This window comes from Lates calcarifer, linkage group LG17, assembly GCF_001640805.2.
Source record: "Lates calcarifer isolate ASB-BC8 linkage group LG17, TLL_Latcal_v3, whole genome shotgun sequence".
NCBI lineage: Eukaryota > Metazoa > Chordata > Actinopteri > Centropomidae > Lates > Lates calcarifer.
Window position 1 is genome coordinate 7,766,289 of NC_066849.1, and position 20,112 is coordinate 7,786,400.

The following is a 20,112-nucleotide window of genomic DNA, read 5'->3' on the forward strand; positions in this document are numbered from 1 at the left end:
TTGACTCGCTGCCAGGGTTTTAGTGGCTATCCGGGAACAGTTGACTAAAGAAAAGACTTTGTATTTCTCATTGTTACAGTCTCTAAAACAGACATAAAATGGATTAACATCTCAACTGTACTCAATTAACAACTCCAAGCAAAACCTGCAAAACAGACTGTGCAAGATTATCACTCTGTCAGCTGTAGGGAGAGGTTATGTAGTATTTTACAGTGGGTCACGTAGTCAAACATGAAACCAGCTGCAAGTAAGATTTCATGTTGGCTGAGTGAGCACTACCACTTGTACTGATGGCAGACAAGATGAGGTCAAGCAATGAGGAGAACAGCCTGTTTTTTAGTTTCTACACTTTTTTGAACAACTCTATCAACTATCTTTTCATAAATTTAATTCATGTTTTTTTTCTTTGTTACTAACACAAGAAACATCTGTTAAGATCTTCGTTCCAAGTTTTGATGTTGCACAATTAATCAGCCTGTTATAACTGTGTACACTGTGGGTGGAATGAAAACTTCTGGAAAGAAACTAATTATTGATCTATTTGTTCTGACAGCAGTGGCGGAACTCAGCCTAAGTAAATTTATAACAGTATTGGCCTTCTACAATTTTCTAACCGCTAATAATTTACTTGAATGGTTCCATTTTTCACTACACTTCTACCACATTGCTTTTCACTCTACATTTACATTTTCATACACACTACATTTACTTGACAGCTATTGCCAGCAAAACATTAAAACAACAAGTTTTTAAAAATATGATGCACTGTTACAGATTAAACACAACATTAACAATATGTAGTTAAAATTAGCTTCACTTCACCTGGCCACAACTTTAAAATGCAGCTCAGACAAAAAATAAAACCTTACTAATTATCAAATAGTGTAATATATATTAATACAACTAGTATTTATGTGTAAGACTTCAGTATCTTTTCTGAATAACAAACACGTACTTTTGACACCTACTTGAGGAACATTTTGCTGATAATATTTCTATACTTTTATTTAGGTAAAATTGACTTTTTTAATGTATGTAGAAAATGTAAATATAAGTTTCTTCTAACACTTCTCCATCGATAAAGAGTCTTCACATACAGTCTACGAAAAAGAGGGAAAGAAAATTAAAGATACCAACCGTTTTGATCTCGTGTGTGGGCGTATGTAAATTTTAGATGACACTGATTGGCTATAGCAGGTTTTAACGGCCGTCAATCATCACGGATGTCGATGCTGATTGGATCCAGCTGCTATCACCCTCACTTCACCTCAACCTGAGCCTGCACGGCGAGTAAACGTCAAAGAAGCAAGAAGCTACGCCATTCACGTACATGTTACGTTATTTTTGTGGCGGAACGGCCGCCGCCACTCTCCTCTGTACGCTTTAGTCGTTAGAGAGCCACCTCTTGGCAGCAGGTGAGGTCAAATGCAGAGGAAAGGAGCGGAAGAGCTTTGCTGACAGGTGGATTTAAACATTTTAGCTACCAGGGAACAAATGGACGACAACAAAACGGCACTGGTCGAGAGCCTCATCATATGGGTGAGTGTTTTTTTCCCCCTACGTGAATGTGTCGCCTTAGAGAAGGAAACCATGGAGGCGATTTCGTTACCTGTTTGTAGGTGGTGGGGGTTGGGGTGCAAGCGAAAACACGGTTCACCAGCCGAGACAAAATTAGGCAAATATGAACCAGAGCAGGTGTTCGTCAGCCAGGCTAACAGCAGCCGTTGAGCGTCGTTATTAGCGAGATTAGCTTCAGTTGTTGTTAGTGTTAACACTGACAGTCCACCGGCACAAGACGCAGCTCGGTGAGGAGGAGCAGGGAGCTGGTCCTCACATACCGCAGGCTAGGGAATATAAAGTTACCACTCAGGAGGTACAAAGACTACAATATCCTGCAGTTTAGTTGATCCTCGCTGGATTTAGCGTGCAAATCCAATTAACCAGGAGATATTTGTGGAATGTGGCTCTTTGGGTCTTTTTGGTTAACGTTAGGTAACTGGTTAAATGCAGCTAACACCAGCAGTAGATCTGTACATTTACCTCAGACACACTACAGCTAGTTAGCGCTGCTGCACCTGCTCCTTTCCGTGGGTGTGAATCCGTGTTTTTGCTGGCTATCTTGTGGGTTAGTAATAGGATAAAGGGTTTGTTAATAAGATCTCGTGTCAGGTTCATCTGACATTTAAATCCTGCGGCTGCATCCAAGCCACATCAATTACTTACCTGTTTGTTTGTGGAACAATATCACATAGTAATAGGTTAGATGCACTTGTAAACCACCACGGTTTCATGCCAAAAAAATAAATAAATAAATAAAAATTTTGAAAATCAATTGGGGCGTGGGGTTCTAATTTAAAGTCAGACATATAACTTTAAAAGACAAACAGTGGACTGAATTTGAATGCAGATGGTAGTTATCTTATTTTGGACTACCACCTTAGACAGGTTTGATAACCACTATAAACAGCAGGATGTGTGTAGGACACTGTTGGACAGTTCTTGCTTTAGGAGGTGAGATATTCTTCCTTAAACCACCACTGCTACTTGAATTATTTACATCTGCACTTTGTCTTTCCCTCAGTGTTGTGGTTTCTTTGCCACCACTATGTGCGCTCCAGCCTGGCATCTCTATCCATCCATCTTTCAGATTGTCTTGGTCCTCAAGTTTCTCCTTTCTGTTACCTATTCTTGTTAGTGGTTTTGAGACCAGTAGATCACCTCAGCACATACGCAGTGTTGTGGAGAAACCCTTGAGTGATGGCTTGTTTAATAAAGAGTATGATTGTCCTTGGATTGTTGACCAGTCCCTGATGATGGTGCTGTGTTTTCTACCTCTCAGCTGCAGACCTTTAACACTCCTGCACCCTGCAGAACAGTGGAGGAGCTGACCACTGGAGCGGCAATATCACAGGCACTGCATAAGATGTGAGAGGGCACACACACACACACACACACACACAGGAATACGACATAGAGGTCTGCCCCATTAATCATGATATCTGGCTACTCTGCAGATACATTATTTACAGCCAGACTTGTCGGGTTCAGTCACATGCGCAGCCTGGCACTTTAGTGAGGCCAGAAAAGCTAGGAGGATAAATTCTTTTGTTCACCACTGAACTGCAGTGATTCCACCTTAAAACACATACACAGAAGAGTTTATCACATAAACATGAGAATTTGGTGTTGGACACCAAACAATGATTTGTTTTTTAGATTCATCAGTAGGAGCTAGTGTTGATTCATGTGGAGAGAAATCTGTTGTAGAGGAAGGATGTACTAGTTTCTTTTCTTTTTCTTTTCAGACACTAATCTTAAGCATCCAAAATGCACAGGAGTAAGGAAAGAATATTTTGTTTTGAGTGAGTGGTGAGACTCTCCCTTACTTGTTTATACTATCACTATTATTCTCTCCACCCACATGTACAAGCCACAGCTGAATGAAAGAGCACTCCTGTTTTCCAATGATTATTGAAAGTAATTCTGGGAAATGGAGGAAACAACTGGCTGAAGTAAAAAAGTTGAGAGAAGTAAATTGTAACACTTTGAATCCATGTTTTTTGAGAAGTCAGTGAAGATGAACTATTGTTGACTGTTCTCTCTGACTGTATCTCTGATGTTGTGTGTGTGTGTGTGTGTGTTGCAGAGATCCTGCGTGGTTCACTGATGGCTGGCTCGGTCGTATCAAAACAGATGTTGAGGACAACTGGAGACTGAAGGTACAGAGCAGTGCCATCTCCCCAGTCTTCCATCTGTCCTCTGACTATTCTCTTGACATTTTGCTGACCCCCTCCCCCTGCTAAATCCTATGTTTGCTTCAGTCCTGCTCAACTGTCCTTGACACTGACCTCCTGCCTGCTCTAAGGGGGGTGCTGCTCCTGGCTTAGCCCACACTCTGACCCTGCGCTTTGACTCCTCTGGTGAAATGTGTCTATGTATGTTTCTCCACATACGTCAGTAATGGGTGATTTAGAAAAAGACTGCATGCCATTCCCTCATTCCCTTTCTTTCTGTTTGGCTGTGATTATGTTTTCCCTGCTCCTGATTTTTCTTCCCCAATAGGCCTCTTTTTCAGAAGACATTCTGCTGTGTGACAATAGGAAAACCACAGGACAGGACTTTATATCATTAATGATGACTGCCCTCCATTTAGGTGAGCCAGTGCCAGCGCCCTGTTATTGAGCATACTCCCTCACTGACATGGCTCACTGGGACACTTAATGGAATGAAGCCGTTGTTGATGTTATTATTTAGACCTATGCTTTTCCTGCTCTAATGAGTCAAAGGCTTTCAGACGGCAGGGAAATCAGATTTGTTTCTCAGATGAGATCTTTCGGACAGACTGTCCACACTGTTACTTGAAGGTGATCAGATCAGATTTGTGTGTCCAAACATCACCAGCCTATCTGCATGTTGTGCTGTAGTTACAACATGGGAGTTGATAACTGCATAGAAAACATCATTCTGGACCTGACGTTGTTGTTGTGTTTCACTTTGTGAGCAACTCAGAAGACACTTTGAAATCCGGACTGAGATGCCTTTTGAGAGATCTGATTGGAATCACATTTCTTATCACTCCAGTCTGCGTTTCATTTGCTGTTTTCCTTACTGCCCAGGCTTTCTAAAATTAATCTGGACACAATCCGGTACTTGCCCCAAAAATGGCTTTGGCCTGGAAGTTTGAACATGACCAAAATGTGTCCTGAGAAAAGGGTCTATTGTTCATGCTGGCTCACTGTCACAGTGTTATGGCTTGCTCGGACACTTTAATGGAGCAGAGTCATTGTTAATGTTATTTGTAGCAAGGTTTTTCCCATTATTATATGTCAAAATGTCTGCTGTGAAAAAAGTCCTATTATTTTCTCACTTGTGTACATGTGAAAGTTGTTCATTTTGTCATTGCATGATTATAATGTGTCTAAAAAAAAATTGCTCTGATGACCTTGTCCTCTTGGTTCATTTTTGAACCATAAACTGAGTTCATAACATTTCATAATCTTTTGTGTGATCTCCTCAGATGAACAACCTGAAGAAGATCCTACAGATGGTGGTTGATTATTATAATGAGGTAGGCTGTGGCCATGTACACAATATCCTCCTTGTGTTTCCACAGTTGTTAGGAGATAGGAAGAGACGTCTACTTTGTGTGAGAGCCAGACTCTGTATTCATTCTGAGCCTGTGGGAGTTGTACAATGCACTGTTAATGTGGTGCAAAGTCCCAGGTGACTTACATATGGAAAATACAGTGTGTAGTTGAGATCAAAACAAGCAGCATAAGTCTGGTATACAAAACATCTCCAAAACATCCCCAATACTATGGAGCACTAAAGCCCAGCATTTCTTCTATCCATTTTGGTAATTAACACATGATTGAGATATTTTGTTCTTTTGTTTTAGTTGTAACAAGACTCTGTTGCCACTTCTGTTGACAACTGGAGCTTTTAATCAGTGCAGTTTCACTTGCTGTGATTGTGTATACACTTGCACTCAGAAAGTGGTAACACACTTACTTGTCAAGTGCTTTATCTCCTCCTCTATCCCATCAGGTCTTAGGCCAGGAGATCTCAGACTTCCCTTTGCCAGATCTGGCACTGGTGGCTGAGCACTCAAACCCTGTGGAGCTGGGGAGGCTGCTGCAGCTCATACTGGGCTGTGCTGTCAGATGTGAGCGTAAACAAGGTATGTGACTGCTTGTATGTTATGTACAATTTCTGTACACAAAGTAGACATAGGCAGATACCCAGGTATTATACATGTGCTGTGCAGTAGAGATAGAGGGGCAACTTGACCCATCAAAATCCAGTTTGGTTAATGTTTAATTATTGTCCTGCCAAGCCACTGACAAAGCCTGAGCCCATCAGGCAGCCTGGCCTGGGAATCAAAGTCAGCACTGTTACTGTACATTTGGAAGTGGGGCGCAGAAATAATAATTGATGTGTTTGATGAATCATTCTCTCTCCATTGACAGAATACATTCAGATCATCATGACTTTGGAAGAGTCTGTGCAGCATGTTGTCATGACAGCAATCCAGGAGGTCAGTCCACCTTAATACCAACTTTCTCCTTCATATTTTAGAGACATTAAAAATGTCCAGAAAAGCTTGACTGAACAGCTGTGCCTCTCCCAGTAACTGTGATTTGCCTCAAAGTTTCCATCTCAAAGGGACTTCAGCAGCAGTAGTTGTTAAGGTCCTTTAATGAGTCTGTGTAATAAATCCATTCGTCTCATTTTTTTTCTCTTCAGCTCATGAGTAAAGAGACCATGGCCCCATTTGGAGCAGAGCTGTCAGGGGACTTGGAACAACAGGTCAGTGTTATTAGATCCCTCTAAATGGGAGAGAGTTTGTTCTTTCTGCTGAAATGCTCTCACCAAGTTTAGATGCACTTTTATGACCAGCTTGTTGGATATGAGCAGAAAATCTACATCATAGATATTGTGGTTGGTTTTTAGTGGTGCAAAGAGTGCAAAATAAGAACCCCTCAAGTGTGAATAGCAATCTGAAATGATTATTTGGCATTTGAAAATAACATAAAAGTTATTCTTTTTCAATTAGGTATTTGGTCTACAAATTGTAAAATGACAAAAGCTCATCACAAGTTTTGCTTATTTTGTCTGACTAGCAGAAAAAAAATTGTAGCGTGTTTAATTTACAGTGATACAAAAAGGAGAAAAGCAAATAACCTCTTTCAGTACCTGGGAAATGATTGAAAAAATGTATTTGATGATCAAAATGTTTAATCAGTTTTACATTGGTTGATACACTGGTCAATTTTTAAAATCCTTTTAGCTTATCCTTCCCCAGTTTAACATTTGGCAGGCAGTTAGCATCCACAGCTTAAGCTAACATCACCATTTCAAAGGAGTCACGCCAACACCCTGTAGCACCTCACTGAGACATTTATTCTTGTGAATCTGTTTGAGGAGGAGCATGACCACTGTGCAGAGAATCCCAGAGCTCAAATATTGACTCTCACTGCAGCAGGCTGGGCGTCAGCTGCCTCAACAGGCAGAGGGACGGCATGAGGTTTCCTGTGTAACTAGCTTTAAATTAGGTGAAACTGTAAATGCTCATGCCTTGATGATTTCACATTAGCTCCACCTTAGTCAAAATGTGAGGTGCATGAAGAGCAGGTGATGGTTATAGAAGGTTTTAAAGCCTTTTGAGTCTTCTGTGAGTATTAAAGCAGAACCAGTCTATCTGTATGTGTCTGGTGAATGTGTTGGAGTAAGTGTGTTTGTTACTTTAACTCCTCCGTCATGTGTCCAGTTAAAAAAAGCCCTCGAGGACCTGACTGAACTTTTAGCAGAGAAGGAGGCATTAGCCCAACGCTGTCAAGAGCTGGACATACAGGTGAATACACATCTCTCTCTCTCTCTCTCTCTCTTACACACACACACACACACACACACACACACATAGGCACTCATGCATGTCTATGGTACAGGAGTAGGACAACAGGAGTTGTGTAATTCGCTGTAATGCCCGGGTCCATTGTCTGGAGCTGCTGTGGCAGAAGGACTGTGAGCTTACAGTCTGGGCTCTGCTGGCTCCCACTGTGGCAACCAGCCCATGCTCTACCACTGTTAGAAGGCCTCACTCAGCACTGTACAGGCAGACTAAATTTAGCACAGCCACTGATCAACTGTTCAACTGGACTCTCGACAGATTGATTTGTTCTGTCCCCAGTCTCGCTCGTCTCTCTCGCCGCAGCGAGGTAAGTTCAACATGGCCAACCGTTCGGCATAACTAAACCCGTTTAAACCAGCTGCTCAGATGTTTACTCTAACTCAGCTAACAGAGGGCTCAATCAGGATCCTGTTCGAGACAAGTCGGTCACCTGTGTGTATAATATTTAGTGGTATTATTCCAGTAATTCGCCCAGGGACATCTCTGTCATAATTAACTTCTAATGGTGAAAGCAACATTGGATTGTTTCAGAATGCCTCTTTGTCTGTATGGGCTTACAGGATAGTCCAGAGAAGAGGAGAACAGAAGCTAGAGGCAGGGCTGGGCAAGTTTCAATGTTACTATCAAATATCTATCAACTTTCAGTTAAATCATATTGTGATGTAATTTTCTAAAACCCTGTTGTGTAAATTAATGAGTTGAAGCTAACTGAAAAGTGAAGGCAACAAAATGAGTCAGTGAAACGTTTTTTATTTTCTAAGCTAATGCACAGCTGTGGAACATTGTTCATTGTATTAAACACCAAGTTAATTATGTTATTTTACATACATTTGCCATATTATGATGTAGTTGTATTAGAAATATTTGTTCTTTTTATTATATGAAGCCCAGCCCAAGTTAAATGTGTAGTTTCTAGTGTTAGACTGATCCTAGATGTGGTTTTTATCTAGTGTTTGGACAAACAGGACTTTAAAACAATGACAAGTTAATCTCAGACTAATAGTCTAATGCCTGGTGGTAAAATGTACTTGAGGGAATTGATGGGTGAGAAGTAAAACTGACTAACTGTGTATTAACATGTTTGCTTAAAGTGCACGTCGTCTGTGCTCTGCTTCCAGCATGGATTAACTGCACTGTTTGCTTTAACAGCTGGGAGAGGATGAGAGGTATCTGTGATAGGAGTGGTCTGTCTTTTGATGCTCAGATGTGACTTTGCTGCTTTGCATGAAATAATTGACCAAAGAGATTTGACTTTACAAAATATCCCAGGCAACTTGATGTGAACATTTTTTTGGTATATTTAAATCACACAGGAGTGGCTTTAACACCTTGTTGTACCTGAACAGGTGGCTGTTCTTCAAGAGGAACGAAACAGCTTATTGGCTGAGAATGACGTCCTAACTGACCGGGCCAATCAGCTCGACACATTCGATGACCCTAGCACACCCTCAGGAAGAAAACACAGCCAGCTACAGCAACAGCTGGAGACACTGCAGGAGGAGAACTTCAGGTTTGTCACTTTCTGCTTAAATGTTCCTACAGCAACTTCAGTATGGTTGTGAAAGACTGAAGGATTTCGTGTATTTGCATCTTTTAGGCTGGAGGCTGCTAAGGATGACTACCGGATCCACTGTGAAGAGTTGGAGAAGCAGCTGATTGAGGTTCAGCACCGTAATGATGAGCTCACCAGCCTGGCAGAAGAATCTCGAGCACTCAAAGATGAACTGGACGTTCTCAGGTCTGTCTGTGTAGGAAATTGGTAAAGTATTCTCCGAAATTCAGAGTGCAGACCACAAAAGTAAACCAAGTAAGATTAAAAAGGAGGTCTCAAAGAGCAGTATACAGTTGCCTCCTAATGAGAGATTAGCAGACAGCTGAAACAGATGGAGAGGCAAGGCTGGGGCCATGATTTCACTGATTAGCAAACACTCAGCCAGACAAGAGGAACTAATCAGTGAAATTAGCTGATGCTGTGTTTTGCTGCTCTTGACAAAGAGGGTTATTACTGCTCAAGCACACACAAGAGGAAGCAGGAAAATCGCCTCAGCACACAATGTCTTCTTCCAATATAAAGTAGAATAATTAAACAGGTTTTAACAGTTATATAGTCTATATTTATATATATAAAAGCAAACATTCTTCATCTGTCCAAGTGGAAACCAGGGATCAGAGTTTAAAGACACTACCAGATGTGTAGTTCTTGGGTATATATGGTAATGTATAGTAATAGTATATAGTAATGTAATAGTTTGTTTTGCACTGTTGAATAAAAGTTCCCATATTATGCTCATGCTCAGGTCCATTTTGAATTTGCTAGTCTGCGAGAATAGGTTAACATGCTTTAATGTTCAAAAACCATATTATTTTTCTCATATTGTACAGTGCAGCAACAGCTCTTTTCATCCTCCGTTCCCCTGTCTGAAACTCTCAGTTTTAGCTCCCGTCTCTTTAAGCCCCCCATCCTGAACAGCCCAGTCTGCTCTAATTGGTCAGCTGGACCACTCTGTTTTGACTGGTCAGCCACTTAAAGCATGTGTCATGCCTCTTACCCAGACGCCTCCTGAGCAACCATAAAACACTGCTGTAACCACAGTAACAGCAGCGTTGGTACAGCATTGGCACTGTACCACTTAAAGCCCTGTCTGATAGGAAAGTCAGGAAGAATGAGCCCATAGACTGAGCCAGGACATTTCACTGTGGTAAGTTTTTATTTTGTAGTTTGCTTGTGTTTCAGATGTAACGTTATAACTATGTCACCTCTCTACATTGTGATAAAGATTGCGGCATTACGTGAATGTGTTACATAGTGACGTAGGTAAGTTATGGAAGAAAAGCTGGATTACAAATGAGGCGTTTCAGGCCTTCGACACCGTGTTTCTGTGTGAAAGACTAAAGCTCTTTGCTGTGGACTTTGTAACTTAGCATACCACTTTTTACAAAAAAGCTCTACAACAAACTAAAAGAGGGGGAAAAACAAAAAAGCATAATATGGGCACTTTAAAGTTAACTTATGAGTTGTTTATTGATATGTGTGTATTTACTTTGTATTCATATAGGAACTGCTCAGATCGAGTGGTGATGCTGGAGGCCTCAGTGGAAACGTACAAGCGTAAACTGGAGAATCTGGGCGATCTGAAGAGGCAGATGAAGCTGCTGGAGGAGAATAACATGACCTACATGCACAACACTGTCAGCTTGGAGGAAGAGCTACGCAAGGCCAACGCTGCCCGCGCGCAGCTCGAGACATACAAGAGACAGGTAAATGATGGTTGGAATTGAAAGGGAAATGCCAACCACTGCTGCCAGGAAAAATATATTTTCACATGCTTTCTTTTAGGTCCAGGAGCTACACAGGAAGTTGTCTGAGGAGACGAGGCGAGCAGATAACCTCGACCTTTGAGATGAAGAAGTTGGAGGAGAAGCATGAAGCTGTGATGAAAGAGAGAGAGGTGTGGCAGCTTTTGAAATGTGTTTTGGAAGAAATTACAAAAAGATATTACTCACTTTAGCCAGTGTATCACTCCTTACTAACAATTGTCCTGTGGTTGTAAAATCACATCCCCACCACTAGAGGATCATCATCGAAAGAGATTCTCTGAAGGAGATCAATGAGGAACTACGATGCACTCAGGCTCAACAACACCAGCTCTCCCAAGCCGGTATCTCTCTAGACAGTCAGATCTAACAACAATGATCCTACTTATCCACTCTGATTCTAAATTGCATATAATTTTTTTCCATGTAGGGATGCTTTCCTCTGGCAGCCCCAGCCATGATAACCTGGCAGCTGAATTAATACCCATTGAGTACAGGTAACTGGACTCTGCCTCTGACAACATAAGAATTGTTTACTTTCTGCTCCAGTTGTGTGTGTGTGTGTGTGTGTGTGTGTGTGTGTGTGTGTGTGTGTGTGTGTGTGTGTGTGTGAACACTGACTTTGTTTGTGCGATTGTTCAGAGAAAAGTTCATTAGGCTGCAGCATGAGAATAAGATGCTGAGAGTGCAGCAGGAGGAATGTGAGCGGGAGAAGATCGCTGCTCTGCAGGCTCAGCTGGAGGAGGCACACAAGACACGCAGTGAACTGGACACTGAGAACAGGTTAACTGAGTTTCTGTCTCTTTGTAAGTCAGCCACAGATAGATGTAATCGAGGTTTATAGATGTGATCGAGGTTTATTTCTCTGATAGTCACTGGCCGCTTCGTTGCTCTGTCACATTGTGTTTGCTGATGTATTTGCTTAACTCCTTTTTCAAATGTATCCTTCCTGCGTGTTGATTTTTCCCTCCTCTGCATTGTGACAAATCTACAGATTGAGCCGAGAGCAGGTCAGCGAGCTGCAGCAGCAGGTGGAGGACCTCCAGAAGGCTCTGCAGAGTCAGGCAGCCAAACCTGATGATGTGAGTGTGCCAAAACCCTCTGGCACCAATACAGAGAAAATGCCCCACAGAGTTAATCTTATTAGGCCGACTTTGTGAAGGGATGGGATTACACAAGAAAATCACACCAGTTTATATTTCCAGTCAAATTTCAAAGCCCCTTCATTATATATTTTTTAAATTTATCTTTCAATGCAAAAATAATTGCTTTAATTGAATGTAACCTTTGTATTTGTTGACACTTTAGTTAAACGTCTGTTTGTATTTTCTTTCAGTCAAACCTGAAGCGGAAACTTGACGCACACATGTAAGTGAGTTTTGGGTCAGTGTTTTGATAAACATGACAGATTATGACTTTCCATCTTCTCCAGTAGAGGGAGGTAAAGAAACAGCATTTATTTCCTTAGGGTGCAGCTGAATGAGGCTCAGGATGAAATCATGAAGAAGAAAGAGTTGCTGGAAGACCTTCAGCCTGACAACACTCAGACCTGTAAGTCTCCAATCACGTCCTTTCATTGCTGCAGTCTTTGGAGTATATGATGCAAACGTTAAACTGGTCTGCACTAAAACATAACAGTTATGACTTGAGTGAAACCTCATATGCCCTTCATGCCTCAAAGCCTTGAAGGTGGATGAGCTGATGGCCGCTCTGAAGAAGAAGGATGATGACATGCGGGCAATGGAAGAGAGGTACAAAATGTACCTAGAGAAAGCTCGCAATGTGAGTTATAAGAGTATAATTTCTGTTTTTATTATTGGATTCAATTCTGGTTAATACCTAAACCTAGTTCCCTAGTTCAAGTGTTGACAGAATCAGTAATTGTCCTTTCTTTCCTGCTTGTAGGTGATCCGGGCGCTGGACCCTAAATTGAATCCAGCCACTGCTGAGATCCAGGCTCTGAGGAACCAGCTGGCAGACCGGGACAAGCAGATTCTCAGCCTGGAAGTAAATTTGCATTTGGTCTTGTTCACAGTCTTTGTGTTTGTAATATGAATATACAGAGGGTTTTTAAAAGGACTGTTTGCAAATCTGATTTCATTTTGTCTCCCAGCGTCAATGTGAGCAGGCCAGGCTGAGAGAGTATGAGGAGAAGCTCATTGTCACAGCGTGGTATAACAAGGTAAGATGAGATTTTTTTTATTCATAGCCTGTCATGACACAATTGACATTTACTGTACATGATTTGGTGAGCAGGAAGTTGAATGTCGAAATGCTGCATTTCGTCTTCCTCAGAGTCTGAACTTTCAGAAGCTGGCGATTGAATCACGCCTCGGTGGCCGCACTTCCTCCGTGCTGTCCCCTGGCCAGTCCTTCTTGTCTCAGCAGAGGCAAGTCTCAAACGCCCCACGTCGGGCGCTTTCCATCAGTGTGCCTGCCACTACCTCCAAATAAGCCTCATTATGGAGCCAAATGTCTCACTGTTATTCAGTGAAGGGAAAAAAATACCCTCCCACAAGTGAGCACTCAAGTGGCCTTAAACGCATCTGCTCTCAGCGCTCGGGGAGGGGGGTCACAGATGAGCTGATTGGTAACAATGAGCACCTACTTATCAAACATGGCCCGGCTAGTCACCCACCTGCAGTTAGAACATCCCACAACACACTGGTTACAAGCTGACCTTGCATAGAGCGTTTACCCACAACCTGTGTTCACCTCACTAGCTAAAGTAGCACACATGGTCCCTACCATAGACTTAGAGCATACTTCATACTGCTCTGTGCTTTTGCTTTATCGATCGCAGTCTCATTTGAACACTTGCTATCATCAATTTAGCCTTCACTCTCTTATATCCTGTCATACTTGGTCAGGAATGAAAGAAATGTACATGACCACTTAATGATTTTATTCAGAATTGGAGCCTGTAGAATATATGAATGTGATATTTTTTTTAAGGGTTACTTGAATGTTAATGCCAACTTAATGTAACTTCAGATGATGATTGTTGACGTATGTACAATTGAACCATTATACTATGCAGTGAAGGAGGTACGGTTTGTCATCCAGCAGACTGATAAAAACACAAATATGCTTTAGATGTCTTTAGGAAAATGATTGCTATATTTGGTGCTGGCCACCAACTGCTTTTAGGCATCAAACATCAGGCACTTAATTTTTTTTTTTTTTACTCAAATGGAACAAGCCCATCATTTAAAGCTGTGAAAATCCTACAAGTCATATTAACTGATCAACCTCTGAGGTGCTGCAACGACAAATCTTACAAAAATAAATCCAGGACTAGTGTATTTCCTAAAGTGTGATTTGAGTTTCTTACTGGCAGCATGCTCTGAATGAAAACTGGCAGGACTTTCTATTCACTGAATCTTATTTAGTGGTGAATAATCAAGACTATAATCTATGAAGTTGTACAGCTGTAATGTAAAAATGATTTTAACACCAGCTTTTGATCCAAATGTTGGGACCAGGTTCAGCAGTCATACAGTACCTGCAAATTGTAACTTGAGAATTTTGATTACTGTAGTCAATAATGTATTTAATCATGTTTTCAGGCTATGTAGTTGAGAGTGAGGAGCGCTTTAGAAAAGTTGTTCTCTTTGATATTGTGGGATATTGGCTGTCTGATTTCATTGAGTCTTAAATATCACTAGTTTCACAATATGAAATGGCTCTTGTTTGCTTTGTTACTCTGTTTGCAATAACACTAAATGGGCATTCTGTCATCATGGTTTTGCCATTTGTGATCTACAGACATGTGTCAAAGCGCTTTTATTTTACTTTGCAGTGGATGATTCTTGTAGATTGCTGATTTAAAAGCAGTGTCATTTATTTAAAAATAAGAAGTACGATCAATCGTAGCACAGCACAGAATGTGTAGTGTCATATGTTTGTGTATAAATGAAGAAAAGTGAGAAAGGCATTGTGAATTTTCAGGAATTGCGGAACTAAAAAATGTCTTTGTTCTTTGGTTTTCTTGTGAATAAATAAAAAAATAAATCCTTTTTTTGAAAAAAAAGAAAAAAAAAGAAATCTGTCTCACATTCAGAAGCATCAATCTCTGCAGTCTGTCAAAGCCTAAGCTAAAATTTCCATTTGTTCACAAACCTAGCCCTAATCCTAACCCTGCTTTAAGCAGGTGTCTTTGTGTCATCAGCACCTTCACATGTGACAATAAACAAGCCAGTCGACCCCATTAGGATAGATCCAACCATACAGGCACAGAGGTAACCTGCAGGAGACAAAAAGGAGAACAAAATATGGCCCTTTATGACATTTATTTTCATAGCGAGTAACAATCCATCTGAAATCATTCATATATAGAGACAAGTGGGAAAAGAAACAAAAGAGAAAGGATTTTGCTGCTGTTTGCTGGCTACATATGTGATGTTCACACTAAGGGTTATTCATGGCAGTCACATGTGACTATGTGTTATGGCAAAACAAAGAGCACGCTATAGTTTCCCTTCATGACCTATTTTATGAAGAATTTCCTGGTATCTCCACCACCAGCTCCAGTATCTCACACACATACTCTGCATTGGACTGGTTAAAAACATGAATAGTACTGGCGTTTTGGTATTGACAGGAAAACTATCCAGATGTTGCGACAGATGTCTGTATAAATATGTGTAATATTTTTTGACTTCACTGTAGCATATAGTCTATAGTAGAGGAGAGGTTGCAGGGTTCAGCGGGCCTTAGCGTAGATCTTAAAGGGGTATGGCGTGCGTGTGGCTCCAATAATTCCCTCTGTGCTCAGCTCAACTCCATCCAGAGTGGAAAAACAAAACTTCTGAAATAAACTGACAAAAAACAAGAACAGCTCCATTCTCGCCAGGCCTTCTCCCAGACATGCACGCTTTCCTGGAAAAAACACAAGCACAGCTATCACCATCTGTGTCACAGTTGCAGTAGTTTTTGCAATCAAAATCACTTCATTCCTGCATCACTTAATGATTCACTTAAATTTACCTGCAGAGAAAGGTAAAAACGCATCCCTCCTCACAAACCTTCCCTTGGCATCTAGGAAGTGTCTGGGATTGAAAGTGTCTGGAGTTTCCCATTCAGTCTTGTCAAACAGCACAGAGGTCAGGTTGGGCATCACAGAGGTTCCCTGCACAGAACAAGAACAACTAACTCACTGTGACAGTTTTCTAATTTTAGTTTTGTATTTACAGTGCAAGGTCTGTAAGCACGAATATGGTGGAGCGATACAAGGATAGAAAACCTGAGCACAGCCACGCCTTGTTGGCAGTTGACAAGGTGTGTCGAGGGTAATGTCAGCAAGTGGGTATGAAATATGATGGCTTAATCACAGAGTCTCTGTTGAAAGGAATCACAGGCTTATGTGGGTACGTAACATAGATTTTATGCTCAATGAATAATCAGTGGTTAGTTATATATCAAACATTCTTGTCTCATCAGCATTTCAGCAGAAATGTGTCGGTTCAGTCTCCTTTAAATACTGGTCCATGTACAGGCTAAATACCTGCTCTATTTCAGACATCACAAACTGCACAGATACATATTGGCAGTGGTGGAAAGTGACTGTGATAATGTACAATTGTGTGTATTAGATGTTAGTCCACCAGAAGGCACTGCTGTAACATGGAGACTTAAGCCAGGTGGGACTTTGACAGGAGTTGCTGGTGGCCTAGTTACACACAGTAATGTGTAACCAGATTGCACATATCTTTCTCCATAAGATAAATAAACCTCTTCCTGTGTTGAAAAGAATCCTCCTTTTAGTTACTACAGTGATGAAGTGACTACTGTATACTCAAGTAGTGAACTGTATTTAAGTACATTTTGGAGTTTTGAGTATTTCATATCTATCTGTACTAAGCTTAAAAATTGAATATGTATATTAAGAGATGTCTATGAATTGTTAGTAGTTTCACCACAGAGACATTTCCCTCTAAACCTCTCAGATGGTTTGATGGACTAAATGTGAACTACTAAAAGTAAAATAAACTCCAATAAACTGGCAGCGACCCAAAGAGTTAAAATTATCCAATATTTCACAGCAGGAGTTTGTTTTCACTTGTGTCTCATTTGACCTCACACCCCCTCAGATTTATCTTGAGACCCTTCAGAGGGGTCCGAGGTTTGGAACCACTGGACCTACCCACCAAACAGTATGTAAAGTTATCAAAAGCTTCAACCTGAGCAGCTACAACAGTAAATGGAGCCATCTCGATCAGGTTCTTCAGCATGCTCTGCACAAATTAAGTAATATGGTTTTCATTTTGACCCCCTAGCTGCTGTGTGTTATAAATAGATGCACCTTTGGTATGAAGTAACCGCCCAGTGTCGTGTCCTTGGCAGCCATTCTGAATCCATTGAGAGGAACAATGTTTCCCATCCTCTGGATCTCATGGATGACAGCATCAGTGTAAGGCAGGTTGGGTCTGTCGGCCATGGTGGGAATGCGTGTCTGTCCAATCACTCTGTCTATCTCTGCCTGGACTTTGTCTACGAGGTGACATAAAGGATATTTTATGTAACCTTAAGTAACCTTTTGGAGCTTCAACTTATTCTTAATCTTTTTTATTTTAAATCAATTTCCTGTGCTGCTGCTCTGAGCGTCATTAAAAGTTTTTTCTCATCTGAACACCCACCTTGGATATGAGGGTTATTGATGAGGTAGATGAGGCCCCACTGCAGAGTCTTTGAAGTGGTCTCACTGCCAGCCAGGAACAGATCCAGACAACACAGAACCAGGTTTCCTTCCTCAAAGCCCTGTTCATTGCGTCTGTTGTGCTGTCAGACAGAGTGGGAGGGGAAAACACAGGTCATTAAAGTGTTTCTGTTCACATATATAATGATAAGCTAAGTCAAGAGTGTGAACACAGTACTTTCTCTTCTATCAGGAAGGTGTCGATGTAATCTCGTGGGTTGCTGGGGTCCAGATCCAACTTGTGCCTCTCTATCTCTCTCCTGATAGACGTCTCCAAAGATTTGGAGTTGCTGAAGATGCCATTGTGAGGCCCTGGTAGGTGTCTCATCAGTGCTGGGAATGCATCATATAGCTGTTTTGGAGAGGAAACAAGGGACTTATTCAGTCATGTTGTTTTTATCCACCTGAAAGTAAGGATCTCATTCAGGTTTGGATTATTTTCTGTTACAGAAAGTTTTGATTTAGAGTCAGAACAGTCATATGACCCTCTGCGGGGACAAATCTGTATTCTTTAACATGTATCTGTGTTGCTTTTGCATCTTACTAGAGCCCACATGGAGCCTTCCAAATAGGCCATCTCAATCAGGTTCTTCAGCATGCTCTGGAAGTTGTGATCACTGTAGTCAAACCGTTTCCCAAACACTATCTGGCAGATGATGTTAGCCACAGCGTTGTTCAAGAGGGGCATGGGGTCAAATGGCTCACCTGAACAGGAGAAATGTCCTCAGTCTGAGTACACTGTGTAGGCCTATTTGTGTTCTTTTCTTTGTTTTCGCCAACCTTCCTCCTTCTCCATCGCCTCCTGAAGATGTCGACTCTCTTCACAGATGCTCTGCTCCATGGAGTTCTTGGCCAGACCAAAGGTTCGTAGCATGGCCATGGCAAAACGTCGCTGTCTCCTCCACACCTTTCCATTACTGAAGAAAAGACCTGCTGAGACAAAGAGAGAAACCAAACACTGATGCCACAGGCTCAGGAGGCAGGTTGACCACTTTAATACTGATGTACTCCATGAGCATATTCCAGGTGTGTGTCATTTACCTGAGTTCCCTGAATAAATTCTGTTCACCATTGGGCTGTAAGGACGATCCACAAAATTGTCAGCCTGTGTCACTATGGCTTCCTTCACCATTTTCCACCCAGACACAAACACTGTTTTGTGTCTGCCCAGACGTATGCAGAACACATTCCCATAAACATCAGCTAGCTGTGGATGCAGGAGCAGAGAACAAGTGGCTTCTTGTTGAGCATGTGATTCTGATAAGATGCATATTTCAGCATAGTATAGGGGACTGAACACTGGGACTTAATATTAACAGGGTTTTTAAATTGTTTTATACAACAAACTTTTAATATAATGCTGCAGCAAAGTCTCAAATTGAGACATTTCTGAAACACTCCCATGCTTGATGAAGGGGTGACTCTATATTAAAGTATAGAGGTTATTAATGAGTACTTACTTTCTCCTTTTGGACACGCTCAAGTTGTTCAAGTGAACTTTTCATAATTAGAAATAAGACTAGTACATAAAATGTCTGGATGCTGTCAGCTTACCTTGGTTAGGTAAATGTGAGGCTGTTTAGGTTCAATGTTGAAGATGTTTCCTAAAAGAGGGAGAGCTGGTGGTCCCGGGGGAAAATTAGGTGGGTCCTTTTTGTTCAGAAAATACACCACCAGGAGTACAATAAGGATAAAGAGCAGTATTCCCCTCAGATCAAGCCACAGAAAGAAACTCCACCGTCTCATTGTGAAACAGAGTGGGAACAGGGACTGATTAGGATCACTTGCTCCGTCATCCGTTACTAGTTAGAGATGGGCTGGTACTTTGCTGACTCATAGCTTATGTAGATATAATGATCTGTGTGTGTGTGTGTGTGTGTGTGTGTGCCAACAGAAAGTTGGGTAAAACTGACCCAAACATTTACACAATGACAAAATGGAGATTAGAAGGAGGAAACCTTTTGTCAGGCTGTTATATAAAACCAAATTTGTCAAAAGTGTAGTTGAAAAGTTTGTTCTGCTTCCCTGTTTTTAAGGTTTAAAGCTGCCAGAAAGGTAGCTAAGATGTGTTGCAGAGCATGTTAAATTGTTTGTGCATTTTTTGCCACATGTGTAGGGTTAAAACCTCAGAGTCTGCTTTGTTAGATTAATCTCAGTAATGTTAGTCTTCTGGTAGTCTAAGTGTTAGCAAATTTTGTCTTTTGTTATTTGTCTCTTTTATGCAACAAGCTGAACCCAAAAGATTATGCAGATTTGTACCTGAATGATGATGATTCTGAGATTGCATTGAGTAATGATGTGGATGTGGTGTTTTCTAGTTGTTTTGTTCATGGGTTGTGTAACAACGTTATTTACAGCTACAAACAGCACAATGCTCCTCTACTTCAGTTCTTTAAAATGAGTGCTAACAACATTTATGGTTCACAAGGGATCACAATATACTTCCCACTTTTTAAATGTATTTCTAAAGTGAGTATAGATTTGTTCTTATGTGGTTGTAACATATATCAAATCATTAATAGAGTATAGATTTTTGTAGAAAATAAACAATCCTGGTGAAGAGTGCAGTTTTTGTTGCTGTCTACCAGCATAATTCTTGATGCCACCACCAGAGAGTGCCAAAGTAAGACATTTAAAAATTTTACACAATGGGTTAACATGCAATAACTATTTGCAATTAAATTTAGCA

General features: G+C 41.1%; 2 protein-coding genes across 3 annotated transcripts; one reads left to right on the top strand and one right to left on the bottom strand.

The window, feature by feature from the left end:
* The first annotated feature begins 1,311 nt into the window (after window positions 1–1,311).
* Window positions 1,312–14,784, top strand: hook1 (hook microtubule-tethering protein 1). Its single transcript, XM_018670141.2, is given in 23 exon segments — window positions 1,312–1,539; window positions 2,840–2,925; window positions 3,647–3,719; window positions 5,018–5,068; window positions 5,548–5,680; window positions 5,970–6,037; window positions 6,247–6,309; window positions 7,271–7,354; window positions 8,758–8,921; window positions 9,009–9,149; window positions 10,468–10,669; window positions 10,749–10,805; window positions 10,807–10,860; window positions 10,983–11,070; window positions 11,157–11,223; window positions 11,369–11,509; window positions 11,721–11,808; window positions 12,063–12,094; window positions 12,195–12,277; window positions 12,408–12,508; window positions 12,632–12,733; window positions 12,840–12,908; window positions 13,022–14,784. Coding segments are annotated over 23 exon segments (2,151 nt in total). The 5' UTR covers window positions 1,312–1,494; the 3' UTR covers window positions 13,181–14,784.
* Window positions 14,785–15,001: 217 nt separating this feature from the next.
* Window positions 15,002–19,228, bottom strand: LOC108879026 (cytochrome P450 2J2). Of its 2 annotated transcripts, none has more exons than XM_018670144.2 (9): window positions 18,978–19,228; window positions 18,465–18,630; window positions 18,204–18,356; window positions 17,968–18,128; window positions 17,602–17,775; window positions 17,365–17,506; window positions 17,031–17,218; window positions 15,716–15,857; window positions 15,002–15,607 (listed from the first exon to the last, which is right to left on the bottom strand). In XM_018670144.2, the coding sequence occupies exons 1-9, from the start codon at window positions 19,167–19,169 to the stop codon at window positions 15,432–15,434; spliced, it is 1,494 nt and encodes a 497-aa protein (XP_018525660.1). In that variant the 5' UTR covers window positions 19,170–19,228; the 3' UTR covers window positions 15,002–15,431. The 2 variants fall into 2 exon arrangements, with proteins under 2 accessions (XP_018525660.1, XP_018525661.1); XM_018670145.2 differs by having other exon boundaries at window positions 18,204–18,353; window positions 18,978–19,226.
* Window positions 19,229–20,112: the final 884 nt, after the last annotated feature.